The sequence below is a fragment of the Cucumis melo genome, chromosome 1 (assembly GCF_025177605.1).
Source record: "Cucumis melo cultivar AY chromosome 1, USDA_Cmelo_AY_1.0, whole genome shotgun sequence".
NCBI lineage: Eukaryota > Viridiplantae > Streptophyta > Magnoliopsida > Cucurbitales > Cucurbitaceae > Cucumis > Cucumis melo.
The window spans coordinates 34,490,580-34,511,007 of record NC_066857.1 but is presented as its reverse complement, the minus strand read 5'-3'; the positions used below and the strand labels follow the sequence as shown (position 1 = coordinate 34,511,007).

Sequence of the window (20,428 nt, the reverse complement as noted above, 5' to 3'; positions counted from 1 at the left end):
GGTAAATACTATGCTTCTTATCATATAAGTTAGAATTTGTCTCAATATTTGGGACTAATTTAAATCCATTGTAAAATTAAATGGCACAAACATGGTTGCAACTATAATTATACTCTCAACATTTTTAGCTTATAATTAAAATTTACAAAATTCAAAAGTATAATCGCAACTATCACTAGACTTTTAGGTTTTTGCGTTCGATCTTATATCTTTTTTAGAGGATTATTTCTAAGACATTTTAAAGTAAATTGGAGTGTTCAGAGAGATATTTTAGACAACTTTTACTAAAAAAATTTACAAGAACTTTTCTTATATATACATATTTATTTTCGCCATCTATTGATTTCTTTATTTAATTCTGTTTTCTTCGTACGATTTTATTTTTGGGTACTTTCAACTTTTCACCCTATCATTGCTCTGTCATTGCTTTTAAAAGTCTCTGGGAATTTCTTGAAATTCCCACAAATTATTTCACCAATTATTGGAAAAGTTTGTGCCTCTAAATTCTTTTGAATATCTCCCCAAATTTTCTATATATATAAAAAAAAACCCTAAACCTATAACAAAATCTCTTAAAAGTGATTCTCATATGCTTTTAAATAAATGTAATTTAAAATTATCATTTCACTAAAAAGAATACATTTGATGGCAAAATTTTTAAGCTATTCTCTGAAAAAAAAAAAAAAAACGAAAATTTTGAAATATCTCAATTCATTATTCTCTACATTGATTATCTATATGAACAAATGAGTATGATACTCTCTTAATACTAAAAAAATTTCAGTTGAGATTGTCACCTACTAATCATTAGAGGTAGAGAAATTGTAACTAATTTTTTTTTTTCCTTCAGTAGTTGTATAATTAAGAGGAAAACAATTAATGTGTTCATTATTAACTAATAAAGATAAAAAGAGAAAATAATATAAATATATGATAATAGGTGGTCTGATTTGCTTTAGAAGTTGGGGGATATAATTTGGTTGAAGAATATGTTAAAATAGGGTTGTTGGTTTGAATAATTAAAGTTGTGCAATGAAAAGCATTTTCAAAACCAAACAATGATATTTAATTTCAAAAATTAAATTATATATGCAAAATAAAATAAAAATAGCATTTTTAAATGAATCAAAATATTTACAAAACATAACAAAAGTTTAGATTTTATTATTGGTAAACACGGACAAAACTCTATTAATAAAATTTAAAATTTTGTTTATAATTTAGTGTTTCTACCAAACTCAAAAAGCACGATTGTTTTAAGAAAAATATTTATATTTTATATTGTTTTGGGTGTGTAGGTTTAATACTTAAAATTCACGTGTAACTTTAGAGAAAGAGATTGATTGATTATGTGAAGTGGAAGCAAAAATGGTTTGGAAATAAAAGAATGATGATTACCTTGTGAGTGAAGAAAAATATTTCATTTCAGAAAAGATAACTAATTGAGTCCAACACAAAGAACACAACCCTTCTCTCTCTCTCTCTCTCTTTCTCTTTTTCCAAAAACAAAAATTATTGGAGGAGGTTTGAAAAGTACGAGTTTGGATCACCGTCTTCATTTAATGTATATATATTTTTAGATTTTTTCATACATACATACATACATATATATATATATATATATGATTGATAGTTTGTTCTTTCGTCTTTATTTTCCATTCGTTGCGATTTTTTTTATTGTTTTTCTTTCTTTTTTTCTTCTTTTTTTCTGTTGTGATTTGGTTTCGCTGCGATTTCTTTGCATCGTTTTTCTTCATTTCCTTTTTTTTATTATGTTGTTTAGACTTGGATAACCAAATCTGATTTCTTTATATTGTATTTCTTTTTTTCGATCTCTTCTTCCTTTCCTTCTCTTTTTTTACGTTGTTTAGATTATGGTAACCACATCTAAAGGATCGTGTAAAGAATAACCAAATATAAACAATAACCAAAGATAATAGAGTACAAAATATATATTTCCATTATAAGCCGTGAGTTTTTTTTTTTTAAAAAAATTGTTTCGTACGATGTAAATATTTTGCCATTTTGTTATATTTTTTAAAAGAACATATATTTTGTATGTATAATGTATAAAAGAAATCATAATGAGTGATATATATCATTCAAATTTTATACAAACAAGTTTATGCATGATTGTTTGTATAAAATTTTAGCAGCCTTCTAAGAATATTAATTTGTTTAGATTTTGCAAACAAGTTTTAGGCCACAAAAGGATAATTTAACATTTGATTAGAAAAAGTTTGTAAGAGTCCCAATGTGATTAGTGTGCCTTTTATGTTTTTTTAAGAGATAGAATTCAAGTTCTTGTGCATTTAATTTAATTAAAAGACTATTTATAAGAATTTTATTAGATTTTAAAGAATAAATTATAGAGACTAAATTTAAACATTACATGAGATTAAATTAGTAATTTAATCTATAAATAATAGAGACTTGTCAAAGTAAATTCGTGTTGCTTTATATTGATCAAAAGTTTAAATTTTTTATTCATTATTGAACTCAAATGATATTAAGAGGGTTTAATTTTAAAGGTTGATAGATGACCTCTCTTACAAACAATAGCAACAAACATTGTTATATTGCTAGAGGTCAGAGAGATTAAAATATTTATGATTTCAAGATACACTTTCAATCAAGTTTTAATGTCGATTGAGATGATTTGGTCTCTCTACATCTTCTATAATTAAAATACTGATATTGCTATGTCAATATCTAAATTTTAAATTTACGGATACATCAACAAATATATTAGTTAAGTATTGATATTTTCATTGGTAAATTAACGAAATAGATGATAATTTGTTGTTTTTAAATGTATTTATAAAAATAACGACCATTAAATTAAACCTTAATATATATCAATATCAATAATGTAAGATATCTTAATCTATCGATAGATATTACTCCAAGTACTATCTTTCGACATCGAATCTTTGATTTACAAATATATCAATAAGTATTTTTATTCTCCTAATTAGATTGGATATATCCACATAACAATGAATATTTTAACTCTCACTATATCGAATCTTCTAATTTACGGTCATATCAACGTTGTTTTAATCGACGCTTCAATCCCCTCTCTCTTCCTTTCCAATCCGTTTTGTCCACTCAACCCTAGCTAGAGCTAGCTATATGAAAAAACAACCTAACAAAAGATATCTTTTCTTTTTATTTTCTTCTCTCTCTAGAGAGACATTTAGTCATAGATTGACATTCTAAGCAACCCCTCAACCACATCGCCATCATCATCACCGTTACCCACAACATCAAGCCTTCCCCTTCCTCTAATTCATTTCCCCTATATATATAAACATTATATATTATTTCACACTTCCAACTACACAAAAACACATCACTTATATCTATATATCTATATATATATATAAGCTTTAAGTGATCATATATATATATATATATATATATATACACTACACATTATTATATATACAGAAACAATAATAATAATATAAAGGTTAAACATATTGATGAGGAAGCCAGCTGAATGTTCAACCGCCGCCGCCAACATCCGTCTGAGGAAAGGCCTTTGGTCGCCGGAGGAGGATGAGAAGCTAATGAGATACATGCTGTCCAATGGGCAAGGTTGCTGGACCGACATTGCTCGAAACGCCGGACTCCTCCGCTGCGGGAAGAGCTGCCGTCTCCGATGGATTAACTATCTCCGCCCTGACCTTAAACGTGGAGCTTTCTCTCCCCAAGAAGAGCAACTCATTCTCCATTTCCATTCTCTTCTTGGCAATAGGTAACTAAATTAATTCAATATTCTCAAAACCCTCATTCCACATTTTAAATAATAATAATAATAACAACAACAACGATAATAATAATTTTGTTCTCACAAATTTATTGTTGTCATTTTTAAATACTTTTATTATAAATTTTAAAATTATATATTCACACACATATATATACACATCAAAATTATTAATATTATTCTTAAATTTATTAGATTTTTGATTATGATACAGTGTGTCTTTGGCATGTTAGTTGTTTAATTAGTTGAATTAGAGTCCATGAATATTTTTTTGGTTAATTAAGTTATTATGAGTTTGGTTGTTGGTGAGGTTTAGTTTAATTAGTGCACTGGGCAATAAGTATTCTTATTCTTATATATATATATATATATACTTCACAAAGATTCAAATAGAGCAGCTACTCTCTCTCAACCACATTTTCTGTTACTTTATTTCATAATATATATGTTCCTCTAGACAGAGATATCATAAAATGATATTTGATGTTAAATAATATGAGTCAAGGTAAAAATAATGAGAAATTGCCCAGTGTTTATTATTATATGCTTCCTTAGCTTAGCTTCTAGCTCAATTTTAATTTTAATATATACAAAACCTTGAGTATGGTCTATTACTATTGAGTCAAAATAATGTAGGTTAATAAGTTTAATTTAGTATTATTTGATTTGAGTGCAAAATAATTAATACAAATATTGAATCCACATCACTTGATCATTACATGTAAAAACAAAGACAAATTCATTTCATTTAAAGTCAATTAATCATTTAGTTATTGTTGGATACACTATTTTCTATTGGTTAATTACCATTTAAGAAAACTTTGTAAGTTTTGGAAACTAAAAAGTAATTTTTGTTTTGAAATTTGGTGAAAGAATTCATGTTCATGTGTGTTTTAGTTAGAAAAAAAATTGAAAAAGAAAATGGTAAAGAAACTATATATATATATATATATATATATATATATATATATATATATATATATATATATATATATATATAAAATAAAATAAACCTTCTATAAAATAAAAATATACTAAGAATTAAATCTTGTTATCCATATTTGATTTTTGGTTTTTTATTTTCGAAAGTTAAACCTATAAATATATAGGTCACTTTTATTTATTTGTTTCTATATTTGTGGTTTATATTTTAAAAGTGTGTTTAATTGTATTTAAGTAAAAATTTTACGTCTTCATTTATTCTTTTGTTATTTAATTTTTAGAATTATTTGAATACTTCAATCCAAATTGTTACAAAAAAAAATATATATATATATATACAAAAAGTAATTTTTAAGTATTATGGTATTCTAACAAACGAAACCTAAAACTAAGCCAAATCAAATAGTACACGATCAAATGAAGCCTAAAAAGAATTTTTTAAAAAAATTGAATCAAAACGAGACCTTAATATTTAACGGTGTTATCAAAATTTTTAAAACGAGTATTTTTGAAATACAGTAAAAGTGTATGTATATATTATATATACATGAAAAATTAATCAATATATATTTTAACGAAAATGAAAATTTGATATTTTATCAGATGGTCTCAAATAGCAGCACGTCTACCTGGACGGACAGATAACGAAATAAAGAATTTTTGGAATTCAACGTTGAAGAAGAGAATGAAGAATAATCGTAATTACAATATTACCCCATCTCCCAACCTAAGCCACTCATCCGAATTACCTAGAAGTAGCAGCAACAGCTTTGGAGAACAATCAAGTTCATCCAAACCATTATTATTCTCTACATTTTCGGATGACAACTACCAATTATTCAACACGTTTGGTGGTGGTGGTAGTGGTGGTGGTGATGGTATAACGGAAGAAGGGTATTTTGGGGATTACACTACAACAACAATAGTAGAGCCTAAGGACTTTGTGAGGGACTTTTATGACTTTTCACACCTTCATCAGCTTGAAAATAAAGACATTATTATTGAAGAGATTAATAAGGTACCATCCATGAATAATAATCCACAACAAAACAACTATGAATTATTCAATAACATTGATCAAATGAGTTTTGAAGTGGAGGATATTTTTGGAAATAATAATAATTGTCAAAATAACCAACTTCAAGATCATTTTAAAATAGGAGCTAATTGGGATTTTGACCCTTTTATCCTTGATTTCCAAATTGATTAATTAACTTTGAAAATAAAATTAAAACTTTTTTATTTTTATTTTTCACTACTATTGCTTATTTTTTTATCCATTTAATAAAAAAAATGTAATTGATATTTTCTATCTTTTCAAGAAAAATGTTTCAAAAATAAATTTTTCAAAATTACTTCAAATATTTTCTCTTCTTAAAGCAACTGTACTTTCATTTTATTATAAAAATTCACTTTTGTAAAAGTAAAACAAATAATTTGATCGTTTTGTCCGTTTCTTCCTCCAAAACGACGTCGTCTTGAAGATCATCGTCAAAAAATTGGTAATTTTCTCCAAAGAGAAAATGTGAGAAATAGTGAAGGGTTATTTTGTACTATAAACTCATTGTAAAATTAACATATATATATATACACATCTTGTGAAAAAATTTAGAAGAGATAGCTAGAATTAAGATTAGAGTTGTAATCTTTTTTCCAAGAAATTTTATCATGGTTCATTTCATTAGAATATTTTTCATTTAGCAAGTCTATAATAATCTTTTTAATAAAATTTTTTGAGTTGTCTGTTATTAAAAAATATATATATATAATCAACGTACGTAAATCATTATATAACATGTTTTAGTTGTAATGAAGTTATATAGGATCAACTTTATAAAAACATGAAAATTAAGAAATGAATTCTTCAATAATATATATATATATATATAGATTATTATCTATATACACACATTATTGTTTCAAATAATGGTTATGAATTATAAATGTTTCGACACGAAAAGTGGAATATCCACTTTGTTTTCCCTTTAAATTCTTTTCTACTTTATTTGCTTTTGTTTATCATTAAACAAAGTTATTTGGCTTCCAATCTCATGTCCTCCACATGAAAGTGCATTTCTTTTTCTTTTCTCAATAATCATAGAGAGTTGATAATAAGAAAAAAAAAAAAAAAGTGGTAGCCTCTAGAATTTTCCATGCCATATCAATTATTTATTATTGACAAACGTAACATCCAGGTACTTTAAAAATAAATAATAAATTATTTAGTAACATTTATCAAGTTAAAATTTATAGTAAGAGTATTAATAGAGATAGATAAGAAAATTTGATTTTGTTTCCATTTTAATAAAAGTTGTTGGTTCGGTAGAATACTCGATTGGTCTAAAAAAACCAAAAGAAAGGAAGTTTGTGGACAATACAATAGGTTAAAAAATTCATTCTTAACCAATGAAGGAGTCCATCTAACCGAACTCCTTCCCATATAAATCTATTGGTCAAAGTAAGCTTAATTTATGTATTAGCACGACCTCCGATCTTATAGATTAAAGGTTCAATCTCCTGCTTCGTAAATATTGTACTACAAAATTTACAAATATTGAGAGACGAAAAATTCATATTTTCATTTACTATTATATATATATATATATATGTATGTATGTATATATGAACAAAAGACATGTTCATGTTGAATGAAAATTACATATTTCAATATTTCATTCCCTTCAAATCTAAGGAAAACTCTTAGTTTGATAGGAGTAAAACTCATCCAAAATATTGTAATCCATATTTTATAGATCACCATAACTCATCTTTACTTGAAATTAAATACTTACTAAATAACATTTTTACTCTACAAGTTACTTTTAAAATTCTCATGAAAAACAAAAAAATTTTAGAATATAATCAAGATCTATGAAAACTAAAAAAATATATAAAAAAATATAAAAATAATAAAAAAAATAATAAAATTAATTAAAATATTTATAAATATAACAAAATGTTTGGGGGAAGGAAAGAGTTATGGAGGAAAAGGATTATAATAATCCTAGGATTATGATAATCCTAGTGTTATGATAATATGTGTTTGGGGAATAGATTATTATTGGTAGTGTTATGGTAATATGTGTTTGGGAGAGAAAATATGAAAGGTAGTGTTATGATGGTATGTGTTTGGAGGAGGGATTATGATAGTAGTGTTATGGTAATATGTGTTTGGGAGAAAGTTATGATTGTAGTAATTTAAAAAACAATAATAAATTTTTGATTGGATTGTTTGGGTAGGGTAATGTAGGGTTGTAAAAAAGTAAAAATAGGATAAGATAGGGTTATTTAGGGATTAGGATATCCTAATCCTCCTTTATCATAACCCTTGGGCCAAACACGGTTTGGCCCAATTTCCTAATCCTTTTCCTCCTAAAACCTCACCCCAAACATACCCTTATAGAATATTATCATCTATCACTGAAAAAACATTAGTAGACTCTGAAAGATTAATTTTCTCATTTAAAATAATCATCTAAAAAATAAAGGAAAAAAAGATGAAGCATATGCAATGGTTTTTGACAACTTATATATTTGTGTGGAAAATTTTTCGACGTCGAGATATCGAAACCTAACAAGTGTCTTTTTCTCTAAAGTTAAAAGATGGATCCAAAGGGTTTTTTTTTTTCTTATTTATTTTTATTTTACTTTTGTTTATAAATAATAATTAACAACAACAATTAGTAAATTAATGAATAAAGGATGTAAAGGAGAGAAAATGACATAGGAAGGTTCATGAACGCATGCCTTTTAATCATCCCTTCACTCAACTATATGACCATCCAAATATATATAATCTCTTTAATTTTAACTTTATATAGTTAAATTATCATTTTTTATTTTTATACTTTTCCATATTTCACTTTAGTTTATGTAGGGATACTTTTAATAAATTTTAAACTCAATCCACAACTAGTCAAATTATTAATTTTGTTATAATAAAATATTGTCTATTACCGTTTAAAATTATATTTATATTTTGTACTTCTTTCTGGGTGAAAATTATTATTATTAGATTTTTATTGAAATTTGACAAAAACAAGTTTTTAAAAATTACATTTATAGTTCACATTTATTACTTTTTTTTTCTTTTTTACAAAAGTGACAAAAAAAAAATCAGTCCATGACATGTGAAAAATAAAAATACGAATACATCATATATATATTTAATACATTTGATATCCTTAATATACTTGAAATATGTTCAAGATGAAAAATATGGAAAAATATGTGACACGGTTTAAATATCTTATTCTTAATTTATCAATCCATGATAGATTCTCTTATTATAATTTAATAAATTTAGATTAAAATTAATTTTAAGTAACGAAATTAGGTTTGTCGAAAGAAACGCAATTAAAATTGGCCAAATAAGAATGTAAGGATTAAAATTAAACAAAAACCTTAAATTATTTGACCAACATTATATCTTAATCTAAAATTCACTATTGTCCAATTGAATTTTTACCTTTATATAATAATGTAACATCACTACTTTTACTTGATATTTTATCCATTTCAATTTTTCATCCCTCAAAAGTTGCATCAACATCAAACTCTCAACACACCAATGGTTAATTTCTCTATACACTATGGTATGTGATAGAGATATTTTTATGTACCCTACTTTGAACTAGCTAGCAATCCAAATTTTAGTTCGAGATTATTTTCACCCTATTTTAAGTCGCAATTTTTGTAAAAGTTTCTAATTTTCTATTCATGATAATACCGTCTTTAGACGTTTATGCTAGGGTACGAATAATATTGCAACATTTTAAGAGCATGATAGTACTTTCAAAACAATCAAAGAAGATTTGAGGTAAAATACTTACTTAATTAATAACTCACTCATTAACAAAGTTATTATTAGATTTTCCAAATTTTCGAGTTTAGGATCTATATTTCCACTTCGGTATTACATTAGGGTGTTTATAGTTGAAAGAAGTGTAAAAATTGAAAATTGTGGAATCAATCAACCTTTCTCATTTGTCCCAAAAATTTTGATCGTCCCACAATTACATTATGTCTTATGGCTTATACACCTTCCACCATGCACCGGTTTCTAATAATTTCGTTATGGTGTAAATGTTACATCAATATTAATAGATTCCACGTTTTTTTTAAAAGTATATTGACGTGATACATAATAACGAGTGAACGAAGAATAGAAAAATAAATGGTATATAATAATCAAAATATTAAAAAAGAAATACAACTTTACTTTCATGCCTGAATGAGTGGAGGGAGTGGGAGTGGTGCTTTAGTTTGGACCTTGGAGTTCAATGCTTGCACGTTTTCTGTACGGAACTTTTGTACCTAATAATCCCAAAAACTTCAACTAATTATGTGAATTTGTTTATTATTTTCAAGTTTAAAATAAAACTGTTCAACTCCACTTGGATTTTTAAATTCCTTAATGCAATGCACATTAAAACATTATTAGTTTATCTTAAAATAAAAAAAAATATATTGTTAATTGTAGTTGTTAATTGTTTTATGTTTCGTCCTGTCAACCACACAACATATCTTCATTTAAAAAATTGAAGATGATAGTTAGTATGAGCTATTTGAAAATGTATTTTAGTTTTATAATTGTTTTCTTTATTTCTTCTTTTATTCGACTTATCATAAATATTTTGAAAATCGTAGAAATTTTAGAAATAATTTTTCATGTTCATTTTTTTTTTCTTTAACATAAATAAAATATTGTTTTATCATTCTTGACTTATATACATATATACATATATAATAATTAAAGATGAAAAATTTGTTTCTTAAACTAATTTGTATGTAGAGAATTCAATTTTAAAAAAAAATTAAAATTGACATACATTAATTGCCAATTGGGTAATTTGTAAAGCTAATTTCTTGTTCAACCATTTTCTATTTCAAAAATAGATAGTTTCACATGCAAATTAACTATTTGTAATTTGGGATTATAGACTTAAATACTTTTGAAAATCGTATCTCTTTTATCATATAAAATGGGAAATCAAATTTCCTGGACTATGATAACTAAATAATCCATCAAATAAGCACACCACTTTAGCATTAAAAAGTATATATTAATTTATTCTATGCGTCAAACAATTATAATTAATGGAAATGGACACCACTGGAGGCATGGTGATTCTGGTGAAAAGGCAAATAATCTTTTCGTAGTGTTCTCTTAAGGATTTTTTTTCCCAAGCATGGGGAAAAAATAAGAATTAAGTGGAACAAACAAAGGTTAATTAATTAAATTAGAAAAAAAAAAAAAAGCACAAAGGAAAAGGTATGAAAGATTGGTAGTGGAATTATCATGTTCAAAATCTCCTCTTTGGCCTCTAAATTGAAAATTATAGAAATTGCTGCTTTATATATTGGAATCCTGAATGTTTTATTAAAATTAAAATAACTAAAAAGATCAACGAAGTTTTAACATTTACTCGTTAAACTTAAGTTTATTAATCCAAAAATTTTTTTAAAAAAAATTGAACCAACCGAGTTTTACATTTGTTTGAACAAATACAAGAAGGGAAGGTTTAGTTTTGTTAGTTAATTATATATAATTGAAATATCCAATGATTGATATTTTTGTCCTCTACACTTATGTACCAAAAAGTAACAAAATAGTAATAATGACTAAATGTAAGCCAAGCCTAATGAAAGAATTGATTACTAGTAAAATTTTCAGTGTGATTTACCCGAGGATGTATCATACATGTGTTTGAGTACCAAAAAAGAAACAAAAGAAGGGAAAACAAGGTGTCTAAAATGAAATAACATTGAAGCATTTGGACTAACATTCAAAAGTAGAATCAAGCAAGTTTCAAGTCTAATAAAATGGATAATGTGTTGCACCAAGATTAGCTTGAAATGCAATGGCTATAATACATTGATTAGGTTAATTTCCAATCAAGCCAAGCAATTACTTATAGCATATCAAACATTGTTGGTAGAATATATGTGAAATCTAGCATGGAATGTTATAGTTTCATTCTATGGCACACTTTAGGATGTGACCAAAGACTCAAGTTAGCTTAGATAAAGTCATAAAAGGAAAGGATATGAATATGTAACTGAGAAAAAATATCTCTACTGGTATATAAGGTTTATATTGAGTGAAATTAAAAACAAACTCGTGAGAGTTCATGTCCTAACTGAATTGAGCAATATAATACTATCATGGAAGTCAGTGGAGTTGTTGGTAGAATCCTTAGGTGGGGAACAAAGAAGTGAATTTTAGAAAATATAGTCATGGTGGAGTTTGTTGTTAGTAGACTCCCAATGTTGTGCTTTGGAGAAGAGGGTTTAGTTTGGACAAGAGCTAGACTAATAAATGACTTACCGGGAACGAGACTAACACCCACGTTGGATGTGGAAAGATCATGGATATGTAAATGAGAAACAATATCTCAATTGAAATAAAACCTTTCAGTTGAAACAAGAAACATCATGAGAATTTATGTTCATAGTAGATGATATCATATCATAGTAAAATGTGTAGAGTGGTTGTTCTTAACGGGACATGCCCCAATTGTGATAGATGAAACTTTTTAGATGAAAATAAATTGTTTTTAAGTTTTCAATCCAGCTCCCCCGTAAATAGGTCAACATCTCTCCGACTAATTATATCTCAACCAATCACATTCCTCTGGACATTTCTAATTAACACACTCTTGTAACAATTTTAATTTATTTCTATGCTTTTAAAATTAAGCCTACAAACTCTAATTCCATCTCTAGTTTTTTTGTTTTACTATTCACCTTCTACCTAATGTTTGAAAAAAATCAAACCAAGTTCTGAGAATTAGAAAATGTAGTTTTAGAAGAAAATGTTCTATGAAAACGATCATGATACATGCTTAACAGATTTCAAGTTCATTCATTTTTCCTTGGTGGGTGACTTCCAAAACAGATTTCACTTTTGTAATATTAAGGAAGAAAGTAATGAAGATAAGAGTGAAATATGAAAAGAAAAGGAATCTTCCAGCATACTTATAGCTAAGTTACCAGTTTAGGCTAATTTTTTCTCTCCAATCCAGTGTTATATACCCACTTAACCCATAAAAAGTGGATCACACAATAACAAATATATATATGTATATATGTGTATATATAACAGACGTGGGGTATTGGAAATCCTATGTAGAACGCATTGATCAAAAGCATACAAAATAATATTAAATAAAAACTAGGACGCTACCTACTAATTAAAGTCACTTCAATCTTTTATGCACACTTCTTTCTAGAGAGAGAAGTTTAAGCTAAAAAATTTCCCAGCCTCAACTTTATAAGATTAAAGGTATTATAGTATCGTAAATATTACATATAATACAAAATAGAACCATAGAGAAAATGAATCACATAAAAAAATTGCATGAATGTAACGTGCATTATACTTTAGTCTAAGCTTTAGTTCGATTGTAAATGGTGACATATCCACCATAGTCACAGAAACCATTTAATTCTAATGACGCTTGAATAGCCCCCATTATCAAAAGCCAATTCTCTCTTTAAAGATGGTATAAAAGGAGAGGTTGAGTGTTTGTTTTAGTGGAGGAAACAAAGGGAAGTTGGTGAGGAAGAGGAGTTTTGGGATCAGCTTAGCTCAGGTAGAGGACTCTAAACAAAGGTCAATATTTACATACATTTATAAGTTACTTCATTTATACTCCATCCAGGCATTATAATGATAATTAGCTTCTCTTATATCACTATTTCATTCATCTTTAATATATAAGGTCTCTTTTGGTAAATCATTTACTTAAGTAGATGCAGATCGCTCCATAAGTAATTTTCAACTACCTAAGGGGCCCTAAGCTCTCATTTTTTTTCTCCTTACATAATACCTTCTCCTATATATATATATAACCCTCCCTTTTTTTCCCTCTATATAACAACTCCTATATATATAAATATAAATATGTATAAATAAAGGCAAGTGTGAAACGGCAAGCTGAGTCCTTTGGCAGCGCGCCATTTGTGTAATATATGATGTTTGTATGTGTTTTTGTGAAATTACGCATTTTTTGTTTGGTGAGATTAGTTGAATTCTTAGACCTTCTTTTGAGGGAAGTATAAAATTGGGTAATGTGCGTGTGATCATTTTGGAGTGTACTGTGAGTGCAGGATATAAAGGAATTTGCTGTTTATTTTGTTATCACATAATAATGTGGTTAACTACAGCCACAAAATAATAACAACATCAATGATACTTTGGTCGGTAAAATAGGTTCTTTAAAAAAAATTGTATCTATGTCGAATTAAACCATAAAAGAAAAATATGAATCAATTACTTTTCCTATATGATTCTTTTGACACATGAAAATTCTAAAACGTCTTATATCTTCCTAACCAAATCCACCTGCTCGACCAATCTAATAAATTATCTTTAATAACACCTCATAATAAAATAAGAATTTTCATTGGTTTCTTCAGAGCAGGGTTTTGGTCACATTTAACTTTACATAGAAAATCTAAGATATGGGAGTTATTTGGTGTAGGAAATATATGGAGCATTCAGGCTCATTCCTATATAATAATCTCTTATTTGTAATATAATGTCTGTTTTCTTTCATTCTCCTTCGATCCTCCTAAATGAACAAACAGACAGTAGATGCATAAAAAGTTGAAAAATATGCTCACCAGAGGCCATGCCCATGCAAATCTTTATGGAAATTAATTAATAATAAAGAAGAAAAAAAGAACTACGGATTTCTAGGGTCCCATTTTTCCTATGAAGTCTCTTTAATCAAGGAGCAAAACTCCATATATTTTGAGGTTATCTGGGGAAGATTTCTGACAATTATTATTATTTAATTACTGACTAGCTAGGAAGGTTCCACCACAATAGTCCATCGTGGAAACACCTTTTTCTTTCTGTTTCTTCATTGCATTGTTGTAAACAATGTTGTAAAACTGTCATCGGCTAGAAAAGGTAGATGTGGGGAAGGTTTGATATGCATGGAATGAACAAATTTTTTTAGATTTTCATGTACAAATGTAGCATCAAAAGCACATTATTCCTTCTGATGCATTTCTCAACTAAAAGAATCAATGTATATATATACACCTAGACATGAGTTCTTCATTGTTTATTCTCCATGTTCAACTTCCGGAAACAACTGGTGTGTATGCATGTATCATTTATACATTATGATTTATCCCGACTACATATTAAAGTGTTAAATATAATATTAGATTTACTTTCATCCATCAACATCTTTTGGGTTAATCAGTGATTTTATATAGTATTAGAGCAGGAGGGTGATCTTACATTCAAACTATCCTACAAACTCTCAAGTCCTCGAGTGAGAGAGAGTGTTAATGTTGATAGAAGATAAATTTACCATCATATATCAACTTAAGATTTTGGGTTAATTGGTGATTTAATACCAGTTTTCTTATGTAAGCTCTCCCTAGTAACTTCTATATTTCTTTTTGTCAAACGCACAGATCTCTTAGCACTAGTGGTCCTCGGGACCAAGACCTACATTTTACTCTTCTTTCCCTCTCTCTCTCTCTCTCTAAATGTGTGTGTGTTTCTATAAATCTAGTTTACGTGAAATGCTACAAGTCCCTTCATTCTTTTGGATGATAAGAAAGGTTTTGTGTGCATGGTGTGTCAACTTCCAAATCTTTCAGTTTCACTGCCATTTTCAGACTTTTCTGCTGTTCCCTTCCACATTCAAAACTTTTAGCTTTTTAGAAGATTTGTGTACTTGAATAAAATAAAATGTGTTCACAAAAATCTCTCTGACCTTGTATTCTGGGTTTTGAAACTAATCATCGTAGACTAACCACACAAGGGGGAATCAAGTTGAAGATGCCTATCAATGTTTTCTTCAAAGATGCAAGGTGTGTTTTCATGTTCCACACAATTCTTTTCTTTAAATACTCGATGTTGAATTTATGTTGAGAATCACAGTATGATTTTTTCCAATCCTAACGTATAATTCAATTATTTTTCCCATCTCTGAACTGATAAAGAAATTTGTGACTCAATTATCCATAATTTGTGACTCAAATATCCATAACCAAAGTCTCACATTAGCTAGTATGTTTTATATGTTTATACATGTAGGCGTGTTTTCAAGTATGATGAAATTGGTCGGGAGATACTTGGAATCGCACTGCCTGCTGCTCTAGCTGTTGCAGCTGATCCTATAGCTTCTCTTATAGACACTGCTTTCGTTGGCCATATTGGGCCTGTGGAACTTGCTGCAGTTGGAGTATCCATTGCTATATTCAATCAAGCTTCGAGGATCACCATATTCCCACTTGTAAGCATTACGACATCTTTCGTCGCTGAGGAAGATACCATTGGCAAAGCCGCCAAAAAAGCAGCAAAAGTTGACACAGAGAAATGCTTGGATGATGATAACTCAGTGAAAGTTTATGTGTCTGAAGATCATGAAAACGAAGAAAAACTTGCAGCCAAACAAGAACATGCCAACTTGAATCATGAGCCAACAAGGATTAATATCAGCATAGGAAAAGATGGAGTAAAAGAAAACAAAGAAAGCTCTTCAACAGAAAATGGTACGAAGGAACCGATTCCAGATAATGGTGCTCTTGATCTGGAAAAAGGTAAAACCAAAACTTGATGGTTATATTTAGGAGATTTTAATAATTTCTCATTTCTTTTACTTTTTTTTCTTTCTTTTTCCAGATTTGAGTACAAAAGTACTTAAGTCTACCTCTGCCAAGTCCAAAAGGAAAGAGAAGAAGCAAATTGCATCAGCATCCACAGCTCTGATATTTGGCACAATTCTGGGTCTAATGCAGGCAATATTCCTTATTTTTGGAGCCAAATCTTTGCTGAATCTAATGGGAGTAAAAGATGTGAGTGCTCCCTATCATTAAAGATGTAGTCCAGTTTTAAATCAAATGTCTTACTCTAATAGTTTGGGACTTCAACAAACAGAATTCACCCATGTTTGCCCCCGCTCACAAGTACTTAACATTAAGATCACTTGGTGCTCCTGCTGTTCTTCTGTCATTGGCCATGCAAGGGATCTTTAGAGGGTTCAAGGATACGAGGACTCCTCTTTACGTTATTGGTAGGCATTGCCGTCCCTTTTCTTCTATGGTTTAACCTAATATATCAGCTTCCTTTGACTATCAACCATTTGTTTATATGCCTTTATGTAGTGGCTGGATATACCGTAAACATCATACTGGACCCCATTCTCATCTTCGTGTGCCATTGGGGGGTCAAAGGTGCAGCTGCTGCTCATGTTCTTTCTCAGTAAGTTTTAATCTCTATGCACTGTCATATTGCCAAAACTTTACAATGTTGCTCCACAATGGCATAAAACGTGTCTTCACATTCCAAAAAAGCTTCTCTAAAACTTACTTCAATCCTTTCAGGTACTTTATTGTGACCATTCTCTTCTGGAGACTGGTGCAAAAAGTCAATCTCATGCCTCCAAGTCTTAAAGATTTGCAATTTGGTCGATTTCTTAAAAATGGTAAAAAAAATTGTTCCCCAAACGATTCTTAATTCAATTTTCCAATACTAAGTAGACTATGAGATCAACCATTCTTTATCTCTTGTTGAACTTTGAATGGATGGGAGCAGGAGGTTTGTTGCTGGCAAGAGTTGTAGCAGTTACCTTCTGTGTGACTCTTGCAGCATCATTAGCTGCAAGGCTGGGCCCAACACCCATGGCTGCATTCCAAACTTGCTTGCAAGTTTGGATGACATCCTCTTTATTGTCTGATGGTTTAGCAGTAGCTGGACAGGTGAAGAAATAAAAGCCCAATTCTACCTCCACTTCATAACTTCCTCTCTAAGTGGCAATTTATATAGCTTGGAAGGAAAAAAGTCTTACCTTTTATGGTATTTGATTCTTTCTTGTTCTTTTAGGCAATTCTAGCCAGTGCATTTGCAGAGAGAGACTATGAAAAGACAACAGCAACAGCTACCAGAGTATTGCAGGTAAGAAATGAATTAAGAACATACAAATTGGACGGGAATTTCTTGCTGCTTCAAAGATAACCACCATGCACTTGCATAACAAAATCTGCATCATCAAAAATCAAAACGGATTTATTACTTCACCTAGCCATATTATAAAACCACGAAATATAGCACATAAAAACAAAAGCTAAGTTCCTTTAACAAAACCTAAAAATGTTTTTCTCGAACAGATGAGCTTTATTCTAGGTGTTACCCTCGCTATTATCGTCGGAATCGGAATGTTCTTCGGAGCCGGAATCTTTTCGAGAGATATTCATGTGCAGCACCTCATACATTTAGCAATTCCGGTAAAAACAAACAAACGTACCTCGTTTTCTTCCTTCTAATGCACAATGATGAACTCGTCCGATCATTCTTGTCTTTTGATCAGTTCGTTGCAGCTACACAGCCGATAAACTCACTGGCGTTTGTTTTCGATGGAGTGAACTTCGGAGCTTCGGATTTTGCGTATTCCGCATATTCATTGGTAAGTTAAACGAAATTACGTTAATACAATTTGATATATATATATATATATATATATAATTGTTGTTGTGTGTTCAGGTTTTGGTGGCGATTGCGAGCGTTGTATCTTTGTTTCTTCTCTCCAAAAGCAATGGCTTCATCGGGATTTGGATTGCTTTGACAATCTACATGTTTCTGCGTGCTTTTGTTGGCGTCTGGAGGTATTTTTTCTTAAATTTATAACTTAAATTCGTATGGAATCGGAAAACAAGAATTTGAAAAAGAAAAAAAAATGTATTTGATGTTCGTCAGATTAAAAAATTGAATTAAAGGTATTTTATACTTTAATATAAAACTGATCTTACACAATATTGATAATATATTTATTAATATGATTTATGTTTAGAAAATCAGTTAAATTGTAATTTTAGTTCAGAAAGTTTTGCATATAATTTAATAAAAACATACATCTTATAACTTTTATAAATAGTTTTTAGAGGCGAAAATAGTTTTCAAAGGCGAGATTATTTTCTATCATTTTATCGAACCATAAAATATAAATCATAGAGACTAAATTCTATCTTTTTTAAAATCATACGGATCATTTTATAATTTAATCTAAAAAATTATGTAATTATTGTTTTGTATTATTATATAATTTACTATACTTATTATATTTTTAAAAATTAATATTATAAATAGTTATATATATATATTTAATATAATTGCATTTTTTAAAATATAAAATTTAAATTTTGGATACAATAAAAATATTTTAAAAAATTCAAAACATAATTCAGATTGTCTTACTAATCTAAAAATATAAAACATAATTTAAATTCTTTATCAAATGGACTTTTTATTTTAAAAGTTTACTATCTATTAACATTTTTACCCTAAATTTTGAAGAGATATTTTTGTATAATATGTCTTTGAAGGAAAATTATAATAACAATAATTATTTACTCAAATTTGATACAAACTAATTGAAGAGACTGCATGTAAGGTTTATTAATAATAACAATAAACACATTAAAATCGACTAGATATCTAAGTATGGATATTAAAAACTTTAATGTTGGTCTCGGGAGATTCGAAGTCTCTCAACTTTAATCCCTTTAGTTTATGTCCGAATTCAAATTTCATCTTTTACATCTTTTAAAAAATTATTTTTATTGAATTATCTAAATTCCAATACAAAAGTTAAAATAGTTTTAACATATAAAACAATAATCACGTTAACGAACCTAAAAAACATAAAACATTAAGAAAACTATTAGTTAATTTATTAGAACACAAAAATAAAAATAAAAAGTTGATCAAATATTAGGAAAATTTAGAATTCAAAACTTGTAAGTCAACAAAATATGATATATATATATATATATATATATATATATATATATATATATATATATATATATATATATATATATATATATATATTATGATAACAAATAAAAACTGTATTTATAAAAATGCAGAATGGGCACAGGAACGGGACCTTGGCGTTACCTGAGGACTCAAAGGCTACCCTAAAATAGACCGATCCATTCATTTTGTTACCTTCACTTCATACTCACTCTTATATTTATAGTATAGACTCCCACTTTATCACTTTATAGTTTATACTTAAAAATGTTATTATCTTTTTCTTAGTAGACTTGCAACCTATATTTATGTACGTTGTTTTCTTCTTGTTCTTCTTCTTTTTGTTTTATATTAATAAAGATTTACTTACGGCACTGATTTGAGCTTCTAATCTTTTAATTGATAATATATATTTAAATCAACTAAATGTTTGTTTTTGTTAAATACAAAGTAATAATCGTCCTAACCAATATATAGTTAATTGAGTGTAATACGGACTTCAACACATCAATGCAATGTCTTTACAACAAAAAGAAAATGTGATAGTCAAATTAGTGAAAAGAAAATTGACTAAATGTTGGTTATCAATTCTAAGTATTATATTTATTAAGTGATTCAAATTTAACCTTTAGTGACTAAAATATATAAATGGTTCAATTTTGATTTGACACTCAAACTAAATCGAACCGATGGTACACATCCTTATTAAGACGAGAAAAATAAATGTTTATTCGATTGGTAATTCAAATTTTGTTTTATATTTTCATATTAATATCTTTAATAAATATGTATTTAGTAAACACTCTGGATCCTATTTTTAAAGACAAATCGTAAAATTATGTTATCTAAACCATATAAATTATAAAAAACATTTTTATATCTTCAATCCATCTAGAGTTTGAATTTGTAATTTTTAATAACTACAT

General features: G+C 28.1%; 2 protein-coding genes and 1 long non-coding RNA gene across 4 annotated transcripts; 2 read left to right on the top strand and 1 right to left on the bottom strand.

Annotated features, from left to right (window-relative positions):
* Nucleotides 1-3,370: 3,370 nt before the first annotated feature.
* On the top strand, nt 3,371-6,471 carry LOC103499922 (myb-related protein 305). Its single transcript, XM_008463065.3, has 2 exons — nt 3,371-3,763; nt 5,321-6,471. Exons 1-2 carry the CDS (start codon nt 3,489-3,491, stop codon nt 5,925-5,927), a joined length of 882 nt encoding a protein of 293 aa, XP_008461287.2. The 5' UTR covers nt 3,371-3,488; the 3' UTR covers nt 5,928-6,471.
* Nucleotides 6,472-13,062: 6,591 nt separating this feature from the next.
* Nucleotides 13,063-19,871, top strand: LOC103499923 (protein DETOXIFICATION 43). Of its 2 annotated transcripts, none has more exons than XM_008463067.3 (13): nt 13,063-13,334; nt 15,497-15,559; nt 15,786-16,291; nt 16,374-16,546; nt 16,629-16,764; nt 16,856-16,952; nt 17,075-17,175; nt 17,286-17,449; nt 17,574-17,645; nt 17,858-17,974; nt 18,058-18,153; nt 18,231-18,352; nt 19,616-19,871. In XM_008463067.3, exons 2-13 carry the CDS (start codon nt 15,528-15,530, stop codon nt 19,668-19,670), a joined length of 1,671 nt encoding a protein of 556 aa, XP_008461289.2. In that variant the 5' UTR covers nt 13,063-13,334; nt 15,497-15,527; the 3' UTR covers nt 19,671-19,871. The 2 variants fall into 2 exon arrangements, with proteins under 2 accessions (XP_008461289.2, XP_008461288.2); XM_008463066.3 differs by having other exon boundaries at nt 13,269-13,314.
* On the bottom strand, nt 15,586-18,143 carry LOC107991807 (uncharacterized). Its single transcript, XR_001764089.2, has 2 exons — nt 17,995-18,143; nt 15,586-17,730 (listed from the first exon to the last, which is right to left on the bottom strand). It is a non-coding gene; the product is annotated as an uncharacterized LOC107991807 (long non-coding RNA).
* Nucleotides 19,872-20,428: the final 557 nt, after the last annotated feature.

Coding starts and splice junctions, on each gene's coding strand:
- LOC103499922 (XM_008463065.3), top strand. CDS start 3,489: ATGAGGAAGCCAGCTGAATGTTCAACCGCCGCCGCCAACATCCGTCTG. Junction 3,764..5,320: donor CATTCTCTTCTTGGCAATAG/GTAACTAAATTA, acceptor ATATTTTATCAG/ATGGTCTCAAATAGCAGCAC.
- LOC103499923 (XM_008463067.3), top strand. CDS start 15,528: ATGCCTATCAATGTTTTCTTCAAAGATGCAAG. Junction 15,560..15,785: donor GTTTTCTTCAAAGATGCAAG/GTGTGTTTTCAT, acceptor TTATACATGTAG/GCGTGTTTTCAAGTATGATG. Junction 17,176..17,285: donor TGGTCGATTTCTTAAAAATG/GTAAAAAAAATT, acceptor GGATGGGAGCAG/GAGGTTTGTTGCTGGCAAGA.